General features: G+C 44.1%; 1 protein-coding gene across 1 annotated transcript in view; it reads right to left on the bottom strand.

Moving 5' to 3' along the window:
• Positions 1-26,550, bottom strand: part of LTBP2 (latent transforming growth factor beta binding protein 2) — a 191,923-nt gene that overhangs the window by 9,577 nt on the left and 155,796 nt on the right. Inside the window, exons 14-24 of the mRNA XM_043989179.1 lie at positions 25,469-25,508; positions 25,152-25,262; positions 20,882-21,013; positions 18,683-18,811; positions 12,061-12,180; positions 9,664-9,783; positions 8,511-8,633; positions 6,767-6,892; positions 6,076-6,198; positions 1,100-1,225; positions 451-573 (exon numbers count right to left, since the gene is read on the bottom strand). Coding sequence (XP_043845114.1) covers positions 451-573; positions 1,100-1,225; positions 6,076-6,198; positions 6,767-6,892; positions 8,511-8,633; positions 9,664-9,783; positions 12,061-12,180; positions 18,683-18,811; positions 20,882-21,013; positions 25,152-25,262; positions 25,469-25,508 — 1,273 coding nt within the window. The remainder of the gene's footprint in view (positions 1-450; positions 574-1,099; positions 1,226-6,075; positions 6,199-6,766; positions 6,893-8,510; positions 8,634-9,663; positions 9,784-12,060; positions 12,181-18,682; positions 18,812-20,881; positions 21,014-25,151; positions 25,263-25,468; positions 25,509-26,550) is intronic.

The raw sequence follows: 26,550 nt of genomic DNA, 5'->3' as shown, positions 1-26,550 counted from the left end.
TTCTCCCTTAGTCCCTAGTTCAGTTCTGGGTATATAGTGGATACTCAATATATGCTTTCTGCTCAATTAAAATGACTTCTAATGCTCATGGGAACCTAGAGACCACCCAGTGCTAGAAATCGGTAGTTCCTGGTACTTTTGAGTTTAGGATACTCATTAGAATCAGAGGATGGGCAGAAGGGGATGGAATAGAAACTCACATTTAGGCAGGATTTTCCCTATAAGAAGCCAAAGAGTTAGGTGGTATATGTATCATCCCCATTTTATAGAGGAAGAAACTGAGACCCAGAGAGGTTATGGTAACATAGATAATAAAGGATTTAAATGTGAATATCTTGAGGCCAGAGCCAGGACTTTTTTCAATCATCTTGTACTTCTTCTCAAATTTTCTCTATTCCACATAGAAGCACAAGTTTATGGTGACCCAGGGCAGGCCAGGCCAGTCCTTACCCACACACTCCCCATTCTCTGGAGAAGGCTGGAATCCACTCTCACACACACAGACAAAGGAACCCTCTGTGTTGAGACACTGCCCTCCCAGGCACCTGGCTGTGTCTGCACACTCGTCCACATCTAAAAGAGAAGGTCAGTAAGCATCCACTTGTCCAAGGCTGAGTCTCTTCTCAGCCACCTCCTCCCTGGGAGCTTCCTTCGGCAGGATGGGGTACCCAATGCAGTGGACAAGGGACAGTTAGGAAGAGATGGAGAGGCCAGGGGAGAGCCCAGAGCTGAAAGTCTCCAAACAGGGGAGGCCTGGACAAACCAGAAGGAGAGGACAATAGTAGCCAGTCAGTACCTGCACATGCAATGGGATGGATAAAGACAAAGAAGGTAGAGTCAAGAGCCTTGTGTTTTCTGTAATTTGGAGGTAGATTTCCCATGAGGGTGGAGAACCTACCTCAGCTGAGGCCTGATAAGGGATTTCTGAGCCTCTTTGAACCCAGCCTCTATTTCAGTCCTTAGCAATCCATCTACAGTGATGGATATATGCCCAAAGCACCTGGGCATGGCTCCTAGTGCCCAACTCTAGTGCCTAGTGCCCTCAACAAGGCCATCATCTCAGTTGAAAGACTGGTCATCTGTCCTCACAGCCACTTACCCTGGCAGCTGGTGCCCCCAGGCTCACTAGAGAAGCCAGGGGCACAGAGGCAGAAGAAGGATCCATGGGTGTTGAGACACTCGCCATGGGGTGCACATTCTTCCTCCCCAGCACATTCATCTAGATCTGTAGGGGAAGATAGGGAATGGGTAGGCCCCTTGAGCCCTGCACAGCCATAGCGGTAGCTGATGATGGATCTCTTTCTTTGCTGCCTTATTGAGGGTCTTAGTCATCAAAGTTCATTCACCTTAATGTTCCTATACACTTTCCCACTTTACAAATATTTATTAAGTGCCTACTAAGTGCAAAGAACATAGTACTGTGTTAGGTGTTAGGGACACAGAAATAAAAAACGCTAAGGAGTTGGGCTTGGCCTTAGGGTGGAGGATGGAGGTGGAATCAATCACTGAATAGTAAAGTCAGACAAACTGGAACCTGCCTGGGAAGACTCTTAATTTAGAAAGGCCAAGGTGACCCATTGCATCCTGGGCCATCACCAGTCATCTTGACCTTTGTCTTGCCACTGGATTTCAATAATTCTAGAGGAGTGAATGAGGCTGATGACTTGGTGCAACTCTGCCTCACTTAAGTCCAATTCATGCACAAGGCAAGCCATCACCCTCATGATGTCATTGGTCCTCTTCTGGAATGAAGGACAAACAACTACAAAGTCAGACAGGACCCTAGGAGTCATCTACTCCAGCTATAGCTGAACAAGAGTCATAACCTGTTCTACAACATCCCCAACAAAGGGTCACCCAGCTCTCAGCTTCCACATCCTGCCCAGCCTTGAGGCAGCTAGTGAAGTGGATAGAGAGCTTTATCTGGAATCAGGAAGACCTGAGTTCAAATCTGGCCTCAGACACTTATAAGCTGTAACCGTGGGTGAGTCAATCCCTGTTTGCCTCAGTTTTCTCAACTGTCAAATGGGGATCCAGGGTTGTTGTGAATATCAGGAGATGATATTTATAAAAAGCACTTGGCACAGTGCCAAGGCACATAGTAGATGTTATATGAAGACCTCTAGTTATGGGGAACTCACTACCTCCCCCAAAGGAGCCAATTCTAGAATCACTGAATCTCAAAGTTGAGAGAAGCTTCAGAGGTCATCGGGTCCAATCTATACATGAACAAGCTTTAATTGGTCAAGAAATTCTTCAATAATATATATATATATATATTTTTTTTTTGAGGGGCAATGAAGGTTAAGTGAGTTGCCCAGGGTCACACAGCTAGTAAGTGTCAAGTGTCTGAGCCTGGATTTGAACTCAGATCTTCCTGAATCCAAGACCAATGCTTTATCCACTGCACCACTTAGCTGCCCCCAATTCTTTCATTATATTAAGCTGTAATCACCCTCTCTACCATTTTCATATATCATTTCCCATTGATACCTACATGATAACCCTAAATCTGTGCTGTCCCCCATGCCTGGAATGCTCTCCTCATTTCCACTCTCTGGCTTCCTTCTAGTCTAAGCTAAAGTCTCCACTACAGGAAGCCTATCTAGATCCCCCTTATTTTCTAGTACTTTCCCTCTATTGATTTTCTCCAATTTAACCAATTTCTCTATCTTTTTTTGCATATAGTTGTTTTCATGTTGTCTTCCCTGTTAGACTATGAGGTCCTTGAGGACAGGGACTGTCTTTTTTTTTATTTCAAGAAAACTTTATTAGGTATATAAAATTTGATCAGATTACAATCCATTTAGCAATACCCTGGATTTTATTTATTGTCGATCATTTTATTCTCCTTTTTGTTTTTGAAAGAGATACCTGTATATTTAATTTATTTCTTGCTTCAGACAAGATTGAGAATGCTGATTCATGGAGATAAGTTGTTATAAATGGAATTAAAGCCGTGTCAACATGTTTACATAGAATGGGGTATAATTCTCCAAATGTACCTTCAAACCAATTCAGATTTCCTGACCACCAGTAAAATCAAATATCTCATCTTTTACTGGGTCTTTGATGCCTCTTTTTTCTAGCTCAATATAAGAAGAGTTTCATGTGCAGATCTCATTCATCTGATATTTGTTTGTTTATTTGTTTGTGGGGCAATGAGGGTTAAGTGACTTGCCCAGGGTCACACAGCTAGTAAGTGTCAAGTGTCTGAGACTGGATTTGAACTCAGGTCCTCCTGAATCCAGGGCCATTGCTTAATCCACTGTGCCACCTAGCTGCCCCCTTATTCATTTTATTTTAGTCAGGAGAAATTATTCCTTCAACTGATAGGCTGGTCTTTTGCCTTTCTTTATATCCCTAGCACATAGCCCAGTGCCTGGCATACAGTTGGTGCTTCATAAATGCTTATTGACTGCCTGTTGGAGCTATTCTAAACAAATTGCCATCAGCCTTGTCTGTCTTATGTCATATTTTCCCCTTAGCTCACTTGATGTTCCAGTTAAACTGACCTGTTTGCTCTTCCCCATGCTAATGGTCCATCTCCAGGGTCTGAGTTTTTCTACAAATGGCCAAGTGTTCCCCCTATGTCTAGAACATACTCCTTTCTCCTCTCTGCTGTCCAGCTCAGTTGCCACCTTTTGTAATGTGGTAAAATATGAAAGTTTTTAACAGTCGGTTAGGATAACTGAAAGACGCCAGTTTTTCAAGGACCACCCTTTTGGGGAGGAGATGAACAGTCCGCCTGCTGCGCATGTCAGACTGCCTGCCGGGTACAGTCCGCCTGCTGCGCATGTCAGACTGCCTGCCGGGTACAGTCCGCCTGCTGCGCATGTCAGACTGCCTGCCGGGTACAGTCCGCCTGCTGCGCATGTCAGACTGCCTGCCGGTTTTTTTGACTTCCGGGGTGGAGAGAAGCGGAGGAGGCCTTTTTGCCTGCTTGGCGGGACTCCTGGCGGCGCAGCACAGACGGTCTCCCTCACTCCAAAGGTGGCCTTTTTTGGTTTGGTGAGTTTTTATAAGAAATATAGACTAAGCCTAGATTTAAGACGATTTCTACTGTATTTCTACTTTCCTATCCTTCTAATCAACAACACCTTATATACAATAAAGGCTCTATCTAGAAAACCAGAAGCTTCTTCCATTTACTAGTCTGGGAGATAAATTAAGGGAAAAGTTAAGTAGGGGAGATTTATGATCTAATATCCAATTTTAAATTTCACAGTTAGAAGCCTTTCCTGATGCCCCAAGTGTCAATACTTACTGCCATCTGTACACATGTGGTATTCCCCCTCCTCCACTGTGGTAATTAGTAGCTAGCTGATATTAGCTAGCATTTACATAGTGATTTAGGATTTATGGGGCAGGGGCAGCTAGGTGGTGCAGTGGATAGAGCACCTGCCCTGGAGTCAGGAGTACCTGAGTTCAAATCCGGCCTTAGACACTTAACACTTACTAGCTGTGTGACCCTGGGCAAGTCACTTAACCCCAATTGCCTCACTAAAAAAAAAAAAAAAGATTTATGGGGCAGCTAGGTAGCACAGTGGATAGTACACCAACCCTGGAGTCAGGAAGAGCAGCTGAGTTCAAATTCAGCCTCAGACGCATACTAGCAACTGTGTGACCTTGGGTAAGTCACTTAACCATGATGGCACTCCTCAACCCCCCCCCCCCAAAAAAAAGATGTTCAGAGTACTTCACATATGAGAGCTCATTTGATCTTCACAACAACCCTATGAGGGAAGTGCTATTATTTATCATCCCCATTTTATAAATGAGAAAACAGTCACAGAGAAGTTAAGGGACTTGCCCAGAGTCACACAGCTAATAAATGTCTGAGGTAGGATTAGAATATGTCTTTCTGATTCCAAATTCAATTCTCTCTCCACTGTGCCACCTAGCTGCCTCTATAATTATAGCCAGTCAAATGTAAGCTCCTTGAGGGCAAAAAGAGTTTTGTTGCATGTCCAACTCTTAGCATAGCACTCTGTATGTAGTAGGTGCTCAATAAGTGTTTGTTGAATTGGATCTAATTGAAATTGGATGGGGCACTAGACATTCTTCTTGGGCCCATTCACTGTCTCTTCCCCATGTTGTTGTTGAGTTGTTTCAGTCGTGTCTAACTCTTCGTGACCCCATTTGGGGTTTTCTTGGCAAAGATCCTGAAGGGGTTTGCCATTTCCTTCTCTAGTTCATTTGACATATGGGGAAACTGAGTCAAACAGAGTTAAGTGACTTGCCCAGGGTCATACAAGTAGGAAGTATCTGAGGCTAGATTTGAACTCGGGTCTTCCTTACCCTAAGCCCAGCTCTCTATCCACTACCTAGATTCCCCTCTTCAAAAGCATTATCATGTGCCTCTTAAGCTTTCTCTTCTCAAGGCTAAGCATCTTCACTGCCTTCAGTGGATCTTCCTGTGCCCTCATCTCTAATCCCCTCACCATCCTGCCTACCCTTCTGTAGACACAGTTAAATTTATCAACATTCTCCCCAAAATGTATAACTGAACTTAAGACTCTAGATGTGATCCAACATCTAGGGCAGAATATAGCAAGACTATCAGCTTCCTACTCCTAGACATTATATTTATATAATATAACTTAATATCAGGGTGCTGTTTTTTTGGGGGGGGAGCGGCCACTTTATACTATTGATCCATTTTCATATTTAGTCCACCCTCAAGCATGTTTCATGAAAATTGTTATCTAGCCATGTCTTCCCATCATGCATGTGTGCAGGTGATTTTATGAACTCAAATGTACGATGTGATATTTATCCTTGTTAAGTTTCATTTGATTAGGTTATGCCACTTGTTCTAGCCTGTCAAGGTCTTTTTGGATCCAGAATTTCTTATCTAATATATTAGCTCTCTCTCCCAGCTTTGTGTCATCCACAATTTTGATGAACAACTTATCTAATCCCTGTTTTAGACCCAGTAGGGAGAAGGTATTGAAGATGGTATTAAAGCAATCCAAACATATATTCTCCCCCCTCAATCAGGAAAGTAGTACTGGGTCGGGAGGCAGAGGCAGTAGAATCAAAATCACAGAAGGGGAGACAACTGACACTTACCATCACACATGGTACCATTGATTAGCTGGAAGCCCAGTGGACAATGGCACTGGTAGGACCCCAGGGTATTCCTACATTCTCCTCCTACACAGTTGGCCTGGTGGTCTTCACATTCATCCACATCTGCATGGGGCACAAGGAAAGATTGTTTTCAGCTAATGAACCATCAGCAAGGTCCAAGGAGAAAGTGAGTGGGGTATCCTCAACTGCCTAACCTCTCTCTCATTTATTTATTTTTCAATTCATGGAACAAAACAAGCACTTCCATAGAACAGTACAACAAAAAAGATGATTACACATGAAACTGCAAATCGATGACCATGTATAACTTGCAATTCCCTCTAAATTTATAATAGTTATCATGTAAATGGAAGGGAGGAGGCTTTTAGAGAGGTATATGGATTGTGATTTGGGAGGATGGGGGAAAGAACAGGGGAGACTTTTAAAGGGGTGTGTAGATTGAGATTGGGGAGGGAGGGTGACAGGAAGGGTGGGTGAACTGCTCTCTCTTTACAGCCTTCTGGATCATGGAAAACAAAGCTCACCAATCCCATTGATAAGTAGCACTAACCCTGGTTGCTCCCTGTCAACCTGTAGGCCCTCTGGAGCAGGTACAGTTGTTTTGGCTGGTACAACTGAGCCCCATCCTGGTAGGGACGAAGACTTTCAGAAGGAAACAGTCAGTTTTTACCTTCACATGTATGCCCAAGGGCATCTGGCCGGTATCCCTGGTCACAGGCATTACAAGTGAAGGAACCAATGGTGTTAGAGCAAATTCCCGAGGGGCAGACACCAGCAGAGACACATTCATCTATATCTGTGATAGACAGACAGGTAACATAAGTCAGAGGGTCCCATTAAACCAGATGGATGGACAGTAGAGGACTCACTACAGATCCTTCAGAAATGGGCAATGTGTGAAACCAGCCAATTTTATACATTCAAATCCAAGACTCTTTCTAAAAAAGGGAGACCTCATGCCTTGCCTTTTCCTCCTTTCCCTTTCCTTCCCTCCTTCTTTCCTCCCTCTCTTCCTTTCATCCATCCATCCATCCATCCATCCATCCATCCATCCATCCATCCATCCATCCATCCATCCATCCATCCATCCATCCATCCATTTCTGGATCTTCTAAGGCTTCCCCTTTCCCTATTGGTCTTAGCATCTCCATCTCTCTCTCTCTCTCTCTCTCTCTCTCTCTCTCTCTCTCTCTTTTTGGTGAGTCAATTGGGGTTAAATGACTCACCCAGGGTCACACAGCTAGTAAGTGTCTGAGGTCACATTTGAACTCAGGTCCTCCTGAATCCAGGGTCAGTGCTTTATCCACTGTGCCACCTATCTGCCCCCTTAGCATCTCTCTCAAGGTCATCTCTCTATCTCTGTCTCAAAAACCCGGGAATTCAGGTGGCTCTCAGAAGCCCCTCCCTTCCCATTTACTCTGGATGAATCACCCACATTTTTCTGGGGATGGACATTCACGGCTGCTTTTGGCTTTCCTGGTCTCCAGTCTTTCTACAAAACTTTCAGGCAAGATCTCATCTGGTGTAATCTTGACTACAGACAGGAAGATAGGTAATCTGGCCTCTGGGAAGTCTTTTTCTTTTTTGTGGGGCAATGAGGGTTAAGTGACTTGCCCAGGGTCACACAGCTAGTAAGTGTTAAGTGTCTGGGGTTAGATTTGAACTCACGTCCTCCTGAATCCAGGGCCAGTGCTTTATCCACTTTGCCACCTAGGAAATCTTCCAGTTCCAGTATGTTATGATATCCCCCATCTCCCACAGGAAATACCTTCACATACTATACCATCCTTGGATACCTGGTACCCACTTACACAGGATTAGCAAGAAAATTAGCCCTCAGTACTGAGGCAAAGATCAATGGGGCACAAATCTGGGGTGACATATTCATCCAGGTCTAAAATAGGTTATTAAATGCCTTATTAGATGGCTCTTTTGGGGGGCAGCTAGGTGGCACAGTGGATAAAACACCGGCCCTGGATTCAGGAGGACCTGAATTCAAATCCAGTCTCAGACACTGGACACTTAGTAGCTGTGTCTTGGTAAGTCACTTAACTCTCATTGCCTGGCCCCGGTCCTCCCCCCCCCCCGCCCCCGCAATTTAAAAATAAATAAATAAATAAACAGCTTTTTTCAGAACAAATAGAAAAAAAGACAGACTGGTGGGGATGGGTGAGAAGCTAGGACAAATGTCCGACATTAGACTTCACATTGGAGACTTAGTAAGGGAAATAGATAAGGCGTACGGGAAAGTGGAGGGTGTGGTTTGAGACCTGTGTTTCTAGGATTATGGGTGGAATGGAGATTCTATACCCCTAGGGAGGCGCTCAGAATTGTTCTTCCCTCTCCAAAGGAGAGGTCCTGGACTTCATTTTCTTCCCTTACTCGGTGCTTGCTCTTAGTTAGCAGCTCCATACCTTTACAACCTTTCCCATCCTCTGTGGCTTGGAATCCCAGTTCACAGGAACATGTGAAAGAACCTTCCAGATTGATGCACCTTCCATGCAAACAGATCCCTGGGGCCAGGCACTCATCCTCATCTGGGGAAAAGGAGTCAGAATTTAAGGGAATATGGATCTCCCTCCCTTCATGGAGCATCAGCTGGTGAAATGAGAGTTTCTCAATCCACAAGTATTTATTAATCACTTCCTACATGCAAGGTACCATTGTAACAATCTCTTCTCATAAGTGGGTTACCTATAATTGGGGGGGGGGGCAAAAAGTATGAACAAAAACACAGAGAGCATGAATATAAAGTTTATATACACACACACAAACACACACCCAGAGTAGTTAAATACAAGGTCATTGGAGAATCAGGGCAATAAGTTCTCCTGAAAGGATGAATTCCCTTATACCTTTACCTGCCCTACCCCTCTACTGGGTTATATTTGCTTCAGTCCCACTTGGCAGTATATAGCAACCTACATCTCTTTTCTTTTCTTTTCTTTTTTTTTTTTGTGAGGCAATGAGGGTTAAGTGACTTGCCCAGGGTCACACAGCTAGTAATGTAGTGACTGAGGTTGGATTTGAACTCAGGTCCTCCTGAATCCAGGGCCAGTGCTTTATCCACTGCGCCACCTAGCTGCTCCGCAACCTACATCTCAATGAATGAATGGGGCCAAGTCCTCCAGGTCTTGGGGGATAAGGGAAGAAAAGGAAAGAGATGGGCTAGAGCTGTCCTATCTATGCTGCTGAGATGAGGGACTAGGGAACCAAGAGGAACACAATACCAGACCGGATCTGTAGGCATACCCTTACGTGGGTCTGAGTCACACTGATTTCCTGTTCCTTGTCTAAACCCAGAGTCAAGACCCATATCTCCCACAAAGCTAAACAGCTTCAGAAGATGGAAGAGCAAATCACTGTGTGATGAGGCATTTCCTCAGATGATTGGTAGGGATGGAGGTTGGAGAAATATTTGTCCCACTCTGGACTGTCATTCTAATGTATTTAAAGCCTATAGCTGCTTTGAACCCTCCCTTCGTGTCTTTCTCTTTTCCTTTCACTCAGCTAACCTAGACGGTCCCAGAGGCCTAAGAATTTCACGTCCAACTAGAGATTCCTTACCAACACATCGTCCACTCTGGCTTCTGTAGCCTTCCCCACAGGCCAGACACGTGTAGGAGCCGGGGGTGTTGACACAACTCCCTTCAGGGCAGGTGCTGGGATGGCGGCATTCATCAATATCTGCAAAATAACAATGGTACCCCTTCCCTCCCTTAGTGATCTGCTTGATCTGTAGCCTAGCACAGTGACCTCTTACTTGACATACCCTGATCCTTAGACAGGATTAGTATATGAAAAGACCTTCCATCCACTGTGTATAAATATTATATGTATACTGAATAATTTATAGGATGTCTTCCTCATTAGAATATGAACTTCTTGAGGGCAGGGACCATGTTGTTGCTTTCTCTGTATCCCAAGGACTTAGCACAGTACCTGACATATATGAAGTGCTTAATAAGTGCTTGTTGACTGAGTAATTTGGGTGTTACCTCAGGCCCAGGATGTTCATCCAAGACTGCCTTATTTTCAGCTAGGCCTATTACCCCCAGCCACGTAGCTCTGTCCTAGGCCAATTTTATGATGGAGCTCCCACCAGCATCTAATACCTTAAATTTAGCCAGGAAAATTTGACCAGGGTTGACAAGTCAACTTGCTAGAAGTCTGGCAGGGTGGAATGAATATCTGTTTGGTAGGGCAGCAGGTTTGCTTCAATCTGTTGAAAGTTTAGTTGTTTGGATAGTAGTGAAGCTACCATGAATCTAGTTAGACCAAGATGAGTAGGCTAAAGAAGGCTCTGAGCTATACCAAAGAGTGAAGTTAGAGGTCCCAGAGATACCTAGTCATCTTCTCCACTGCTGGAGAGAGGAATAGATTTTCCCCTCCCCTCATTTTTTTTTTTTGTGAGGCAATTGGGGTTAAGTGACTTGCCCAGGGTCACACAGCTAGTAACTGTTAAGTGTCTGAGGCCGGATTTGAACTCAGGTACTCCTGACTCCAGGGCCAGTGCTCTATCCTCTGCGCCACCTAGCTGCCCCACCCTCCCCTCATTTTAAACAAATCTATGCAACTTTTATTGCCTAATCTTTTAGGGATCAATTTCAGGGCCACTTTTAAACATATAAAAGGGCTGTGCTATATTGCCCATAGGAAGGATTGCTGTATGCCCTGAGCAGACACGCAGCCTGATATAACATGAAGAAAGATTTTGGACAGAGTTTTCTAATACAACGGCATTTTAAAAACCGAAGTGATTTAAAAGGGGCACTTTGTAATTATTCTTAAATACAAAAAGATAATTCTATATGCAACTGTGAATTTCTGTTATACCATTTACCTTTAAAATATATATATACATTTATGTATGTATATATAGTATATGTGCATATGTATGTATGTATATCTATATCTATATATCTCACACATTACTTTCAAATCTGTCCTGTTTTTCTGTGCCCCCTTCTGAACTTCATTCTGTTCTTTGTATTTTTTAAAAAATAAATTTCAATGGTCCTCTCTTATCCCTTCCTGGTTCTCCCCCTCCCTCTATAGGAACAAAGTAAGGAGGGGGAAAAAACATGGTAACAAATCATCATAGTCAAGCAAAACAAATCCATGTAGTGGCTATTTCTTTTTGTACCTTGTGTCCATCTCTTTTCTGCTCGAAGGGGGCAATATGCTTCCTCACTGAGGGGTACTTTCAAGGAAGGATAACTAAAATACACACATAAAAGTCAGGCTGGAGCAAGGCATACAACGTAGCTTGGTGTGGCCATAGGATCAGAAGTTAAGTTTTTTGGCAAGGATGGAAACTCAGGGCTTTTGAAATAGTTGTGAGGATCTACATGGAAGCATTAAAATAGGGATTCTTAACCTGGCATCTGTGGAGTTTTTTTTTTTAATAGTATTTTGATTATTGTATTTCAATATAGTTTATTTCCTTTGTAATCCAATGTATTTTATTTTATGCCCTTGGATACGTGATTCTGAGGAGGGGTCCGTGGACTTCAGTGGGTCAATTTTTGTTTTTGTGACACCAAAAACTTTAAGAACCAAACCTTTCTTAAAAATAAAACGCCTAAGATTCTCCCTGAAACTACAGGAGGAACAAAATGTGAAAACCACATAGTGTGGGCTCTTTGGTTTTGCTAAGGCATAGGGAGCTCATAGGGAAAGAGCAGTGAAGTCAGAGGGTCTGTTTTCAAATTCCACCTCTGATGCTTCCTGCCCATGTGACCTTGGGCAAATCACTTAACCTTCCCTAGCTCAGTTTCCTCCTCTGTAGAATGAAAGCACCGTATTTTCTCAGAATTGAGTGGCGTTAGTAGAACAAGTGCAGAAAGCATAGTCTCTGGACAGAGACTTCCAGCTGAAGGCCAGAGGGAGCCAAGGAAAGGATAGAAAGGTAGGTACGGTTGGGGAGGGGGCCAGGAGATGGGAGACCCCCGGTTCCCTTACCTTCGCAATGTCCCTTCCGGACCATGATGTATCCCTGGCCACACTCACAGTGGTAAGAGCCATCAGTGTTAGTGCACTGTCCCCCGATGCACACTCCTGGTCGTTCACACTCATTTACATCTGTGAACACACCAGCAATTCTTGGTTGGTGGAAGGGGTCAGGTGGGGATTTTTGGGACGTGTATGAGAACTTGAAGAGACTGACTGTATCCAAGATGACAAAGATCTTTACCCAAGGGTCTGGAAAAAGAGGTCCTTTAAAGCCTCCCTTTACCCCCTTGAGAAATAGCTGGCATTTCCCAGCTGTCCCCCATCCATAAGGAGAGGCAGTTTGATGCGGTGGAAAGAGCATTGGATGAAGAGTTAGGATACCTGAGTTCTAATCCTACTTTAGCACTTACAAGCCATGTGACTGTGGACAAGTCAATTCCCTGTTTGGGGCCTTGGTTTCCTCATATCAGGATGGGACTAGATAATGTTTAAAATCTTTCCAGCTCTAAAATTGTATGATTTGATTTCAAAGCTAGTCTTTTGTTTTTCTTTTTTTGGCAGGGCAATGAGGGTTAAGTGACTTGCCCAGGGTCACACAGCTAGTAAGTGTCAAGTGTCTGAGGCTAGGTTTGAACTCAGGTCCTCCTGAATTCAGGGCCAGTGCTCTATCCACTGCACCACCTAGCTGCCTCTATATCACTTTTAAGGTTTCCAAAGTGCTTTACATATATTATCTTGTTTGAGTCTCAAGTCAACTCTGTAAGGTTGGTGGTTATTATTTTCTTGATTTTGTAGATGTGGAAATTATAGCTGAGGTTATGGGACTTGTCCAGTGTTAACCAATTAGGTCTAGATCAGTACTCTACACAATAATACCCAGCTGCCAATCCTCAATTAACAGTGTAACTTGGTGCAAAAAAAAAAAATTATACTTATGTATGTTAATTACCAAATGATTGTGTACCTGTTATGCAAGCTGAGGGTATTAGACAGAAATAAAACAAGGCCCCTTTTCCTAAAAAAAATTTTAAAAAACCACATAACTATATCTAGTACATAACTAGTACACTAGTAAGGCAGAATTCAAACTCGGGTCTTCCTTTGTCCAAGTCCCTCCAACACTCTATCCATTGGGCCACTTAGGTAGTGATTGCTCATTTATACAAAAAAAGTTTCCCCTTACGATTGCTCTAAATATCCAACTGCTCTAGCTAATTCATGATACTATTCAATTTACATACAACTTTTGTACACATTGTGGTATGTTTCTCAATGGCATGTTGGTAAATGTTTGACAACCAGATCTCAGGGTAAGGGGGAGGATTTTATTTATATTTTATATTTTAAATATATATCTTCCCATGGCCCACCTTTAAGTTTAATCAGCATTATTACCAATTTCTCCATCATTTTCTTATGTCTAGACAATTACCAAGACAATAAATCAAGCCCTGATGTGGAGCGTTTGCCAATTTCTGAGGTGAAAATGCTCATGCTGAAAATTTAACAAAAAGTAGAGTTGGCTCTAGCACACCCCTGGGTGTGAGGCACTTGCCTGCATCTTAGCACAGGGGCTGGCACACAGTAAGCACTTAATGAATGCTTATTGATTTGACCAGATGCCAAGACACTGAACAGGCTCAATCCCATGTGGCTGAAGAGATCTGTCAGCACTCAGATCTCAGCTTATATCTTAGAGTTTGAAACACACACACACACACACACACACAGAGTTAGGACCATCCCTCATCAGCAGAGCCGGGAGGATGACTCCTCAGCCTGGGCAGGCCTATTGCTGTCTGTATTCCTCTGATTAATGTATCCCCATCTGGATCGCCCCTTTCAGCCCCAACCCAGTGCTGGCAGAGGGAGAAGTCCCAACAGGGGAATGTGTGCCTGTAAGAAGCAGGCATAAGTCAAGTTGGCTAGAGTTGACGGGCTGAGTCTGGATATAATTGAAACAAGATCCAATGATTACATCCCATCAGGTCAGAACAGATTCATTCCCAGCTCCCCCATCGTCAGTAATTCGTGACTTTCCCTCACCCCACACAGGCCTGGGACACTCTCCCCTCAGCTCTGGAATCTGGAGATAATTAGGAGGCTGTGGGATAGCAGTTTACCATTTGGGGGCAGGGACCTCAGGAGGAGAGCATGGAACTGAGGGAGAGAAACATAGGCTCAGGGCACAGGCCAAGAGGGACTCCCCAAACTTCTTGTATGAGAGGTTTGAGTGACACTGGACAGTGAGACTGAGAAGGGCCCAGGGACACAGACCCGTCTGTCTCAGGTCTGTAACTGGGATAAGTGGAGTGTGGCAGAGGAATAAATCTAATCCAAAGAGAGCCTCAATCTTTTCTCCCTTGTCTGGTGTTCCATTCTCTTGGGAAATCAGGATCAAACATCTAGGGTAGGAGTTCTTAGCCTGGGATACATGATTATGTGTTTGTTTTGGTTTTTGGGGGGCAGGGTAATAAGGGCTAAGTGACTTGCCCAAGGTCACACAGCTAGTACGTGTCAAGTGTCTGAGGCCAGATTTGAACTCAGGTCCTCCTGAATCCAGGGCCAGTGCTTTATCCACCACACCACCTAGCTGCCCTCTGATTTGTTTGTTTTTTTAATTAGAAAACCATATATTAACGTTACTTATTTTTATTGTACTTTATTTCATTCAATTCTTCCCAGTTACATTCCAATCTCATTCTAGCATGTAGCCCAAATAAATGCAAATTTATTGGAATATTACTTTGTTGTAAGAAATGATGATTATGAAGAATGCAAAAAAGCATGGGAAGACATATGAAGTAGTAAAAGGTGAAATAAACAGAACCAGGAAAAGTGCTAGATTTTTTTTCCCAGACAAACTGCTTGTGAAGTTCATCTTTCCCCCCTTCCTCTTTAGCTTTATCATCTTTTATTCAGCCCAATAATTTTTTGAATCCTGATTGTCACCCACTGTCTTAGCTCTCCCTCTCAGTTTTGCATCATCTGCAAACTTGATGCCATTTATGCCTTCATCTAACCTATTGAGAAAATATAACAGAGAGTACAGGGTCAAACACAGATCTGTTGGGGGGTGGTGTGTGGCACTCTACTATAGATCTCCTATCAAGCTGATCTTGGACTATCAATGACAGGTCTTTGAGTCTGACTTTTCAACAAGTTCCACATCCATCTACATGTAGTCCACATCTGTCCACCTTTCTCATAAGAATAGTGTAAGACATCTAATCAAATGCCCTTGAGGAGGGATAGGGTGAAAGAAGACAGAAAATAGAGTAAACATCATGGGGAAGGGAATAGAATGGAGAGAAACAATTAACAATAGTAACTGGAAAAAAAAATTTGAAGCAGAGGCAAGAGTATTGTAAGATGATGATGATTATTGATTGACTGATGGGTGGATGGATTGATGATGATTGGATGAAGATGGGGATTGATTGATGACAATGAGGGGGGATTGATGATGATGATAAAATGTATGCATTGCTAAAATCTCAATAAGGAATCTTTGATCAATCTGGCAGGATTATTTTGGAAACTGACACTGTCTCCTCACTGATATCTTTCCAAATTTCATGTTATTGGTACGTTTGGTAAGCATTCTATCTAGATATTCTTAGTGATTTGGAGTATTCATGTAATTGTTGAAAGTTTGCATTTTTTTTTCTTTTGAGAATTGCCTTCTCAGAATATGTGCTTTATTTATTTGTTTGTTTGTTTATTTTTAGTGAGGCAATCGGGGTTAAGTGACTTGCCCAGGGTCACACAGCTAGTTAAGTGTTAAGTGTCTGAGGCTGGATTGGAACTCAGGTACTCCTGACTCCAGGGCTGGTGCTCTATCCACTGCGCCACCTAGCTGCCCTAGAATATGTGCTTTAAAAAAAATTTTTTTTAATAACTTTTTCAGTGGCTTCTTTTGTAATCCTGTTTATTTTATTCTAAAACATTATTGTCCAAACATGGCCTCAGACACTTACTTCCTAGCTGTGTGATCTCCCTTTGCCTCAGTTTCTCCAAGCATAAAATGGCAATAATAGCGCCTACCTCACAGGGTTGTTGTGAGATTCAAATGAGATATTTGTAAAAAAAAAAAAATGCTTAGTATAGTGCCTGGCGCATAGTAGGCAGTTTGTAAATATTTACTGCCTTCCCTTCCCCAAGGGGGTCCAAAAAAAGTTAAGAACCTCTTGTCCAGAGGTTCCCTATTACCTCCAGCATCAAGTATAAAACATTTTGTTTGACATTTAAAATCCTTCACAACTAGAGTCCTCTCCCCCCACCCCTTCCTTCCTACTAGTTTTCTTACACTTCCCTGTATTCTCCAATTATTTCCACATACTCTACAATCTGGGCATTTTCCCAGGCTATCTCCACAATATCTGGAATGCCCTCCCTTCTCCCTTTCAACTCCCCCCTTCCTGATTCAAGACAACTCATATCTCATCTTCTACAGGAGGCCTCCTCCCACCCCTCAGGCTATCACTTCCATTAACACAAGAGCTCCTTGAAGGCATTTGAGGGCTTTTTTGGGGGGGAAGGGGAGCAGCAATCAGGGTTAAGTGAGTTGCCCAGCATCACACATCTAGTAAGTGTCTGAGGCCAGATTTGAACTCAGGTCCTCCTGACTTCAGGGCCAATGCTCTATCCACTGTACCACCTCACTGCTCCAAGACTGGATTTTTGTGTTGGTTTTTTTTTTTTTGTATCCCTAATACTTAGCACAGTGACTGACACATAGTAAGCACTTAAACCTTTGTTGACTGGAGCCACTTGGTCCAATCTCTTCATTTGACAAGATGAGGAATCTGAGCCCAGACAAAGTTAAGTGACTTGCATAAAGGCAGAAAAAAAAAAGTCAGATATAGAATTTGGACCCAGGCCTTCTGTCTTCAGAACCACTTCTCTTTCCACTGTACCACATAGCTTAATTCTCAGTGATCACAGTTGGAAAGTGAACAAGAGCATTGGCAACCTTCAAGCTTCTGGCTGATACCAGTGTGATGGTTTGGTACCCTTACAAGAGGTAGCCATGTTTCAAAAGGGTATTCTTCAATGTAGAAAAGTCTTCAGAGCCTCCCCCCTCCAACAAATGACACCATTTAGGTGGCCTCTTTTCCCACCTACTTCCTTTAAACCACTACCTCACGTCATGGCTGAGCAGGAGCCAGGAGCCTCAAGGAGGATTGGCCAGAATTGGACCAAGTTAATCTAGCCCTATCCTGTCTCAGGCTGGTGCACTCATGCTCACCAGTCTTACTAATGAGTCAAGAAAAAGCCAGCCAGAACAGAAAAGTTATGGGGAGGGTGTCATTGCTATGTACAGGGAATGAATACTGAGGTCATTGGAGCAGGGAGAGATTAATGGGAACTTCATTGTTTGTCCTTGAGGGCATTGATGTTTCCCTGGACGCTAGCTTTGTGATTACTGGAGAAGGCCATCCATCTCAGGGAAGGAGCCAAGCCCCCACTGGGAAAAGCAATAACTATGAACTCCTGCCCCGGAGCCATCACTGTTGGCAGCCAAAGTCACACACTCTAGGATTAGCTGGGCAGTGGAACCAATTTTCCTTGCCAACCCTGGGAAGGCCAATCACAGCCACAACCGCCACCCTCAACAGCCCCTACCTCAACCTACACAGAATCCGGGCCCATAACTAGCACTATTTATATAGCACAAATACCAATTTCAGAAATAATAACAACAACTGACATTTATATAGCATTTTAGGTTTTACAAAGTGCTCTGCAGACATTATCTCATTTAGAAAATATACTTGTAATGAGGCTTTGCAAAAAAGGATATCCTTTGTCATCAAGCATGTGGTTTGGAAAATATGGTCATAGTAACAACTGGGCAAAAAGTCAGAATGACAAAACCCTTCTTTTGGTCAGTTTGTCCCTGAGTGTGCCATGGTGAGGTTTAGCATCCTCCTTTTTCCACCTCCAAACTTCTCCATGTCCCCATCCATGTAACCAAGAGGACCCTAGCTTGTTCTTGTCATGGAAGAATGAAGAGATTAGATTCTTACAGCCTGGGATTAAAGCCTGGAGAAACCTTGGCAACTAGAGGTTTTGGGTTGTTTCAGTCTTGGACCTCTGACCTCTTGGTGCCTTGAGTTTCTTCTGAGCTGCTACAGGTATCCCAAAGACACTTGGTGGTATGTTGGGCAAGTAAGTTTTTAAATATGTCATTGAGTACTTCAAACTGTAGTTATTGGTTACAGGACTCATTCATTTATTCAGTAATACACTGAATAGAAATGAGGAAACTGAAGCCAAGTGACTTCTCCAACGTCAGTCACACAGGGAACAAGTAGACCAGATGGGATTTGAGTCCAGGTCTTTGGATCAGCTGTGTGATCCTGGCCAAGTCACTAAACCCTGTTTTCCTCAGTTTCCTCAACTGTAAAATGAGCTGGAGAAAGAAATGGTAAACCACTCAAGTATCTTTGCCAAGAAAATCCTAAATGGGGTCTTGTAGAGTCGGATATGACTGAAGCATCTGAAAAACAACTTAACATCCCAACAAAGGACTTATTCTTCTCTACCCCTACACAAATGGAGGGCTCTGACCTGGGAGGAGCCAGGCAAAGCTGGGAACCAGGAGGAGTAGATGGTTTTTCCTTACCTTGGCACTCCTGGTTGGTTCCAGAAGTGATTAGCACATAGCCAGGATAACAGAAGCAGGAGTAGGAGCCCACCCTGTTGATGCATCGTCCTTTTCCTTTGCAGGGGTCACTGAGACACTCATTCTCATCTGAGCACAGATAGAAAGAGGAGACAGACACACATACTGAGGTTTGCCTCTTATCTGCTCCTAACCCCTCTTCTGACACCCAATCATTGCCAGTTCCTGGCTCTAGGCATTTTTACTGACTATTTCCCATTCCTGGAACGCTAACCCCTCTTCATCCCTCCCTCTTGGCTTTCTACAAGTCCTAGCTAAAATCCCACCTATTATAAGAAGCCTTTCTCAATCCTTCTAAATTTCAGTACCTTCTCTCTTTTGCCAATCTCCCTTTGGCCCTGCATATATCTTGTGTGTACAGCACTATTTGCATGTTGTCTCTCTCTGTGAGAATGTCAGCTCTTAAAGAGCAGGGACTGTCTTTTGCCTCTCTTTCTACTCCCAGCACTTGCTTAGCGCACTGTCTGGCATATGGTAAGCCCTTAATACATTTTCATTGACTGCCTGATTCCAAGTACCTATCAGACATCTTGAACTAAATGTACCATAAACACCTCAAACTCAGCATTTCTGAAACCAAACTCATCTTTCTCCCTAAACTTTCTGTTCTTCCTAATTCCCTTGTCATTGACAAGGGTACCACGATCCTCTCCAGTCACCCAGGCTTACAATCTGGGTATATTTCACAACTGTTCACTCTCTCTTATCATATCCAATACTCACAACTGCTTTCTCTCACCTAGATCCAGTTTGTGGCCTGCTGATTCTACCTACTGCCCCGTTCTGTCCTTATTAACACTGTCCCCACCCTGGTACAGGCCCTTGTCACCTTGTGTCTGGACTATTGCAATAGCCTTCTGGCTGCTTTCCCTGCCTCAAGTCTCTCCCCAATGCAGACCATCCTCCAAGAAGCTGCCAAAATGATTTTCCTAAAGCATATGTCTGACCACCTCTCCCCTCCCCCAGACCCCCATTCAATCAACTCCAGTAGCTCCCTATTACCTCCTGAATAAAATAAAAATTCTCTATTTGGCTTTTTTTTTCTTTTTGGTTTGGGGGGATGAGGGTTAAGTGACTTGCCCAGGGTCACACAGCTAGTAAGTGTCAAGTATCTGAGGCCAGATTTGAACTCAGGTCCTCCTGAATCCAGGGCCGGTGCTCTATCCACTGTGCCACCTAGCTGCCCCCTCTATTTGGCTTTTTAAGCCCTTCATAACCTGGGCCCTTTCTGCCTTTCCAGTCTTCCATCTTATTTTCTTCCATACACTATATGATCTAGTGACACCGGCCTCTTTGCTGTTACTTCTTGTTTGTTTGTTTGTTTTACAAGCAATCGGGGTTAAGTGACATGCCCAGGGTCACACAGCTGGGAAGGGTATGAGGCTTGGATTTGAACCCAGATCCTCCTGACTCCAGGGCTGGTACTCTTATCTACTGTATCACCTAGACCTTGCTGTTCCTTAAATAAGATACTCTCCCCGCCCCCAAAACTCTGGCCATTTTCACTGGCTATCTATCCTCCATGCTTGGAAGGCTCTTTTTATGTTCACCTCCTGGCCTCCCTAGCTTCCTTCAGAACTCAGCTGAAATCCCACTTTTTGCCGGAACTCTTAGTGCTTTCCTTCTGACATTACCTTCAATTGTCTCCTGTATATAACTGGGAGGCATACGTTTGCTTGTTTGTTGTCTCCCCTCCCCTTTTGGAATATCATCTCATGGAGGGCAGCTTTTGGAAGGATTGGCTCTGCCTTTCTAATGTATCCCTGGGGCTCAGCATGGTGCCTGGCAGTAAACATTGAATAAATGCATGCTGACCAGTGCATGCTAATTGCTTAATAAATTGCTTGTTGACTGATTGGCTGGCAATCATTTTGCTGGAGATAATCAAGAGTAGGGTAAAACTTCTGGAATGGCTCAGGTGTCACATCCTGCTCAGAGGCAGGGGGACGGCCTGGCCTCAGAGCCCTCTGCTTCCTGGCTAGAAAAAGCCTCATCATTTGTCACAGGGCTATATCCACCCCGCCCCCACCTCCCAAACATTCTGTGCCTACGGCATTGCCCAAGGCATGTTGGGAGGCTTGATGCCATTCCCCTCCCTTCCCAGACTCTCCCTCCATTTCTTGGGAACTATTGGAATACCTATACAGTAGGTCTGGCTAGGATGCAGTTGGTAACCAGGGTTACAGATGCAGCTGTATCTTTCTTCCAGAAGGTTCACACAAGTTCCTTGGCCACAAATGTCATCAGGCAGAGCAGCACATCTGTCATTTTCTGTGCAAAACCAAAACAGAGTTCACAGAGAGCTTAAGGAAGAAGCCAAGAGACGCAGAGATGGACCCCTAGTTATGACACCTACGATAGAACATCATATCCCAGGGACCCAAGAAGGTGAAACAATGAAATTTCTAGTCACCATCCCCTTCACCCTTCTAATGGCCTTGTCATTCAATCCTTTTGTAGTCATGACAACCCGGTCTCTTCCCAGGACCACTGTTCAAATCCTACCTCAGACACTTAGTAGCTTTATGATGCTGGGAAGCTTATTCAACCCCTCTCAACCTTTTTTTCTCATCTGTAAAATTAGAGGGTTGGACTCCATGGCTTCTAATGTCCCCTCAAGCTCTAAATCTATGATTCTATGACCCTCCTGGCCAAACTCCAGATTTCCACTCCTTTGAGTGACTCTACCAAGTGAATTTCTCTTGATCTTGGGTCCTCGAATATCTTTCCTAATGCTGGCCTCCTTAAGTAAAGCTTCCTCTATCTGTAGAAATTTCTTCATAGCACCCTTGGGTAACCTCTGTCTTCTTATTACATTCCTCAGCCCTAAAACGATAGCACTGGCCTCTTCCTCAATTCTCAGTGTGGTTACTCCTCAAGTTTCATATCTCTCCCCTGACCCAAAAACGTAATAATGCATATTTATTTGTAGAGATCTTTTTGCTTTTCATATTGCTTTCCTGTGAGGTTGTCACAAAAATCCAGCGAGACTGGTAGATTAAGCATTATAATTTCCATTTTACAGATGAGAAGACTGAAGTCTATTCACACAGACAGTGAAAGAGCCACATGCTTTAGTCATCTTCAGTTATGTCTGACTTACAACCCATTTGGGAGAGATACTAGAATGGTTTGCCATTTCCTTCTCCAGCTCATTTTATAGATGAGGAAACAGGCCAGCAGGGTTAAGTGACTTAACTAGTCACGCATCTAGTAAGTGTCTGAAGCTGGATTTGAACTCATGAAGATGAGTCTTCCCGACTTCAGGCCTGGTATTCTATCCACTGCATCACCTAGCTGCCCTAGAAAAGACTAGGGCTATAGGCTAGATCTCCTGGCAAATAGAGTTCATTCTACTATAATCTACTATGATTCTACTATACATGCAGAGCCCGTCTTGTAGCAAACACACTCATGATTTTCCCTAATACTTTCCCCAACCCCCACCCTGATATAAACTCCTTTAGTAGGCCTGAAATAGCAGAATATTGAAGTTTTATGTCCAATCCTTTAAAATTCTCTTTTTGTATCCAGAAATGTCCATCTTATTTAGGGTTTACCAAGTCGAAAAAAAAATTCTTAAGTGAACACAATAGAAATTGCCTTATCACAGGCTATTTTGCATGGTGACCCTATCTCCTAAACTGGCTTCCAGAGGTCAAGGCAATTTGTCCAAAAAAGTTGGAGCTACAGCAGCTTAGAAGTTTTTAGTAGGTTTCCCCAACAAAGTCCTGAACCAACACACAGAGGTGCTTGGGATTAGGGGGTGGGGGGCTGCAGGCGGGATATTCTGACTCAAAGGAGGCTATCACCAGCCTTGTCTCACATGGCAAAGTTGGGTGGAGGGGCAGGTTGGTTGCTAAGTATGGTCTGGACCGAAGTCTCATCCCTGGAAGAGTCTCTCGGACCAGATACGATGATCCTTATATACGTTGCTCATCTTCCTACCCTCCATGCTAGCAAAACCAACCAGATCAAGGAGCAGGAGAAAGGGATAGAAGAGAGCTATCTATGATAGTCTAATGAAGGAGGAATCACCAGGAACAGTGTGAAGAGTTGGAGCCTCAGGTGAGAGCAGACCCCAAAAAGCATTATCAAGGAGAACAGGGCCATCTTAGGCACTAGTTGGGCAAACTCTGGACAAATCCCTTAATTTCATTATACTTTAGTTTCCTCATCTGTAAAATGAGGCCCCTTCCAACTCTAAATCTATGATGCTGACCCTTTGACCCAGCAATACCACTACTAGGTCCGTATCCCAAAGAGATCATGGAAAAGGGAAAAGGACCCACATGTACAAAAATATTCATAGTTGCTCTTTTTGTGGTAGTAAAGAATTGGAAGCTGAAGGGATGCCCATCAACTGGGGAACAGCTGAACAAGTTTTGGTATATGAATATAATGGGATACTATTGTGCTATGAGAAATGATGAGCAGGCAGATTTCAGAAAAACCTGGAAAGACTTACATGAATTGATGCTGAGTGAAATGAGCAGAACCAAGAGAACATTGTACACAGTATCAACAACATTTTGTGATGATCAACTGTGATGGACTTGGCTCTTCCCAGCAATGTAATGATCCAAGACAATGCCAAAAGACTTACATGGAAAATGCTCTCCACATCCAGAAAAAGAAGGATGGAGTCTGAATACAGACTGAAGTATACTATTTTCACTTTTGTGGTTGCTTTTTTGTTATTGTTCTTGTTTATTTTTTCTTGCATTTTTTCTTTCCTTTTGTTATGATTAATGTGGAAATATGTTTAACATGATTGTAATGTGTAACTTATATCAAATTGCTTGCTGGCTTTGGAAGTGGGGAGAGAAGGGAGGGTGGGAGAAAAATTTGGAACTCAAAAAAATCTTTACATGGAATTGAGAAAAATAAAAATAAATTTAGAGATTAAAAAAAAAGAAAAAATCTATGATGCTGTAAGGGTTCACTGAACCCTCTTTTCAATATACCATGCTGTTTCCCTAAGACAAGAGAAGAAAGTCTCAGCAAGGAACAGAAAATCAGAATGTTGGCCCCCAAGTGTGAAGAGAGAAGGCAGGAAAGGGGAGTGAAAGGTCCTGAGATCAGGAGTGTCAGGGGCTGATCAAAGGTGAGGATCTATGATGGGGAGGAGAAAGGACTGGCTTCTAGGTGAAGGGGAGTAATGAAAAAACAAGGCTGAAGGAAAAGCAAATGTGAAGGAAAGGTAAGACAGGGACCAGAGAGGGCCAGGCCCATAGAAAGGAGGGAAAGTGGGGGAATGGGCAGAGGATGAAAGAGGAACCTGGGCAAGTTCCTGTGCAATATTCCCAGTGTCTGCTGGATGGCAGCCTTTCAAATATTAATAAATATATTACATGTATTTACAAACTTTCTCATGTATTCTGACACTGAATTGAAGTTAAACTATAGGGAGAGAAACACGGACCTCTCCACAGGGTAATTTCATGAGGTATGAGAACAAAAAGAAGTGGCACTCAACACCTGGAGTGGGTATGGGAGTTGGCAAGAGTGAGACAGCGCGCGCGCGCACACACACACACACACACACACACACACACACACACTCACACACACTCGTATGTATACAAGCACCATGACAACAGCAGCCATCTCTCTGAAGCAAGCTCCAAACAAAAAAGCTATTGAGAAAAGCACATTCCAGAGACAGGTAGATTGCCAAGGTTTCTCCCCCTTCCCCTCCCTTCCCTCCCCACCCCCCCAAGCCCTCCTTGGGTCATTACAGACCAGACCCTAGAAGCCCAGAGGGAGAGAAAAGTACAGACTCTCAGACAGTTAAGCAACCTTGAAACAACAGAACCACTATTCTCCCCAGTAAACAAGCTCTCTTCAGGGCCACAAAGCGGGAGCTGCTGCCAGCAAGGCCAGATGACTGACTCAGTGTTCACTGCAGCAGGAATCTAGCCAGGTTTCCCAAGGGGACTTGCTTATCCCCTTCTCTGGGAGTGTCTCCCAGCATCCCCCAGGGAGATCCTTGGATACCCGGATCCCCACCCCCACCACTGGCGGCACCTGAGGGAAGCTGTAATCAATCCCCTTACCCCTGCCCTCCTCCTTACCCACCCAAACGATTTCTGCCCTTTCCCGCCCTGTCCATCCCCCAATCCCTCACTTAACACCCTGGAGCTGACTAAAGACACCAGATGTGGATGCTATATCCCTGAGGGAGATCCCATGTGCTTTTCATTCCTGAGTCAGGAATCCTGACAGCCTGGAGGGAGGAAAGAAAGACTCCTCCAAAGGCTCAGAGAGGTCACCGAAGCCTGTCAGATTCTTCCAGCAGGTTTCAGGATGCAGGTACTTTTCCTTTGCTTCTAGAAAAGATCTCTGGGCTTTGACCTCCGTCAGACAGTCCCAGCTGGCTGGTTTCACAGAGGGCCCAGACTCGTACCTTTGCTCAGTGTTGGGGCCACATCGAGGAGGGATGTGTCTTCCTCCTCTTTCCGAGGCTCTGGGGTCACCTGCCCAAGAAGTGGTGGAGGTGGTGTTTCTATGGAGGTTACTGTGGAGGAAAGAGGGCACCTTGGGATGAGGCTAGGCCTCTAGCCCTCCCTGGTTCCTGAGGGGTTTAGATGCTCACCAATGTCCTCCTTCCCCATGCCTCTGCCCACCCCTCCTGAGCCCCACAAAGCTTCCCTACAGGGCTCATGTTTCAGGCTGACTTGGTTTGACCCCTTCCCTCTGCTCCCCTAGGAGGCACTTACTTACCTGGGAACCCGGCTGGTGCAGAGTCAGCAGTTGCCGTGATCTGTGGAGTTCAAGTTTAGAAATAAGAAGAGATCAGTCTTGGCATTTCTAAGATGGGGATTGGGTACAGGGGCAGCAGGCTTCAGAAGGGCCCTTCTGTCACCTCAAGAAACTTTCTTCCTTATACTGTCCCGTTCATCTCCATCCTTCCCAACCCTTCCCTGGCTCACTCAAAAGAAAAATACACTTGGACAATTCTCCTCTTCAAAAGAGCCGAGGCACAACTTTATTTGTTCCTTCAACCCTTCCCTGCTGCTCCCCTGGGAAACCACCATATACATTGTACAGATGAGAACACAGAGACACAGAGAAGCAGATTAACTCTCCAAATTCCAGAGAAAATCAGGGTGAAAACAGGTCAATCTCACCTTTCTCACTGTACCTACCACACACCCCTTGGTCTATCAGTGAATGACAACCTCACATTAGTCCAGCAATTATGTTGATAATGTGTGTAGTCTTTCTACTGAACAAAATGCAGCTCTCACTTCCTAAGGACCTCCACCCCACCCCAGCCCAAGAAAACTCTGGAGAAAAAAGGTATCAGTCCAGGATACCTGGTACTCTCTGGAAAGATCATAAAATCATAAATTTATAACTAGAAGGGGCTTTGGAGGTCATCTAATTGAATTCCCTAATTTTTCAGGCCCAGAAGTTAAGTGACCTACCCAAGGTCACAAATATTAAGTGATGAGAGGTGGGATTAAAACCCAGGTCCTCCACCTGCAAATCCAATACTCTCCATTATACCATGATGCATTCCTAGGAGAAGAGAAGCAACTCCCAGTAGAGAACACTGAGTTAGAAGCTGGGCCCACAATATGGAGACGGAAGAGAGCAAAGGGGACCTGCAATAAAGAGGACAATGTGGGAGGAGCAGGGGCAATGGTGGGGGTCCAGGGAGATTTAGAAAAATGGGAGGAGACATGGCTGATATCCAGGGTAAAAGCAACAATTCCAAAAACAAGGGGTCACTATCAAATGGTGAAAAACAGCAAGGCGGAAGGCAGAGAAAGCCAAGACCAAGGCTAAGAGAGGAAATG

This window comes from Dromiciops gliroides, chromosome 2, assembly GCF_019393635.1.
Source record: "Dromiciops gliroides isolate mDroGli1 chromosome 2, mDroGli1.pri, whole genome shotgun sequence".
Lineage (NCBI taxonomy): Eukaryota > Metazoa > Chordata > Mammalia > Microbiotheria > Microbiotheriidae > Dromiciops > Dromiciops gliroides.
Note: the sequence above shows the minus strand (reverse complement) of the source record. Positions and strands in the feature narration are given on the sequence as shown.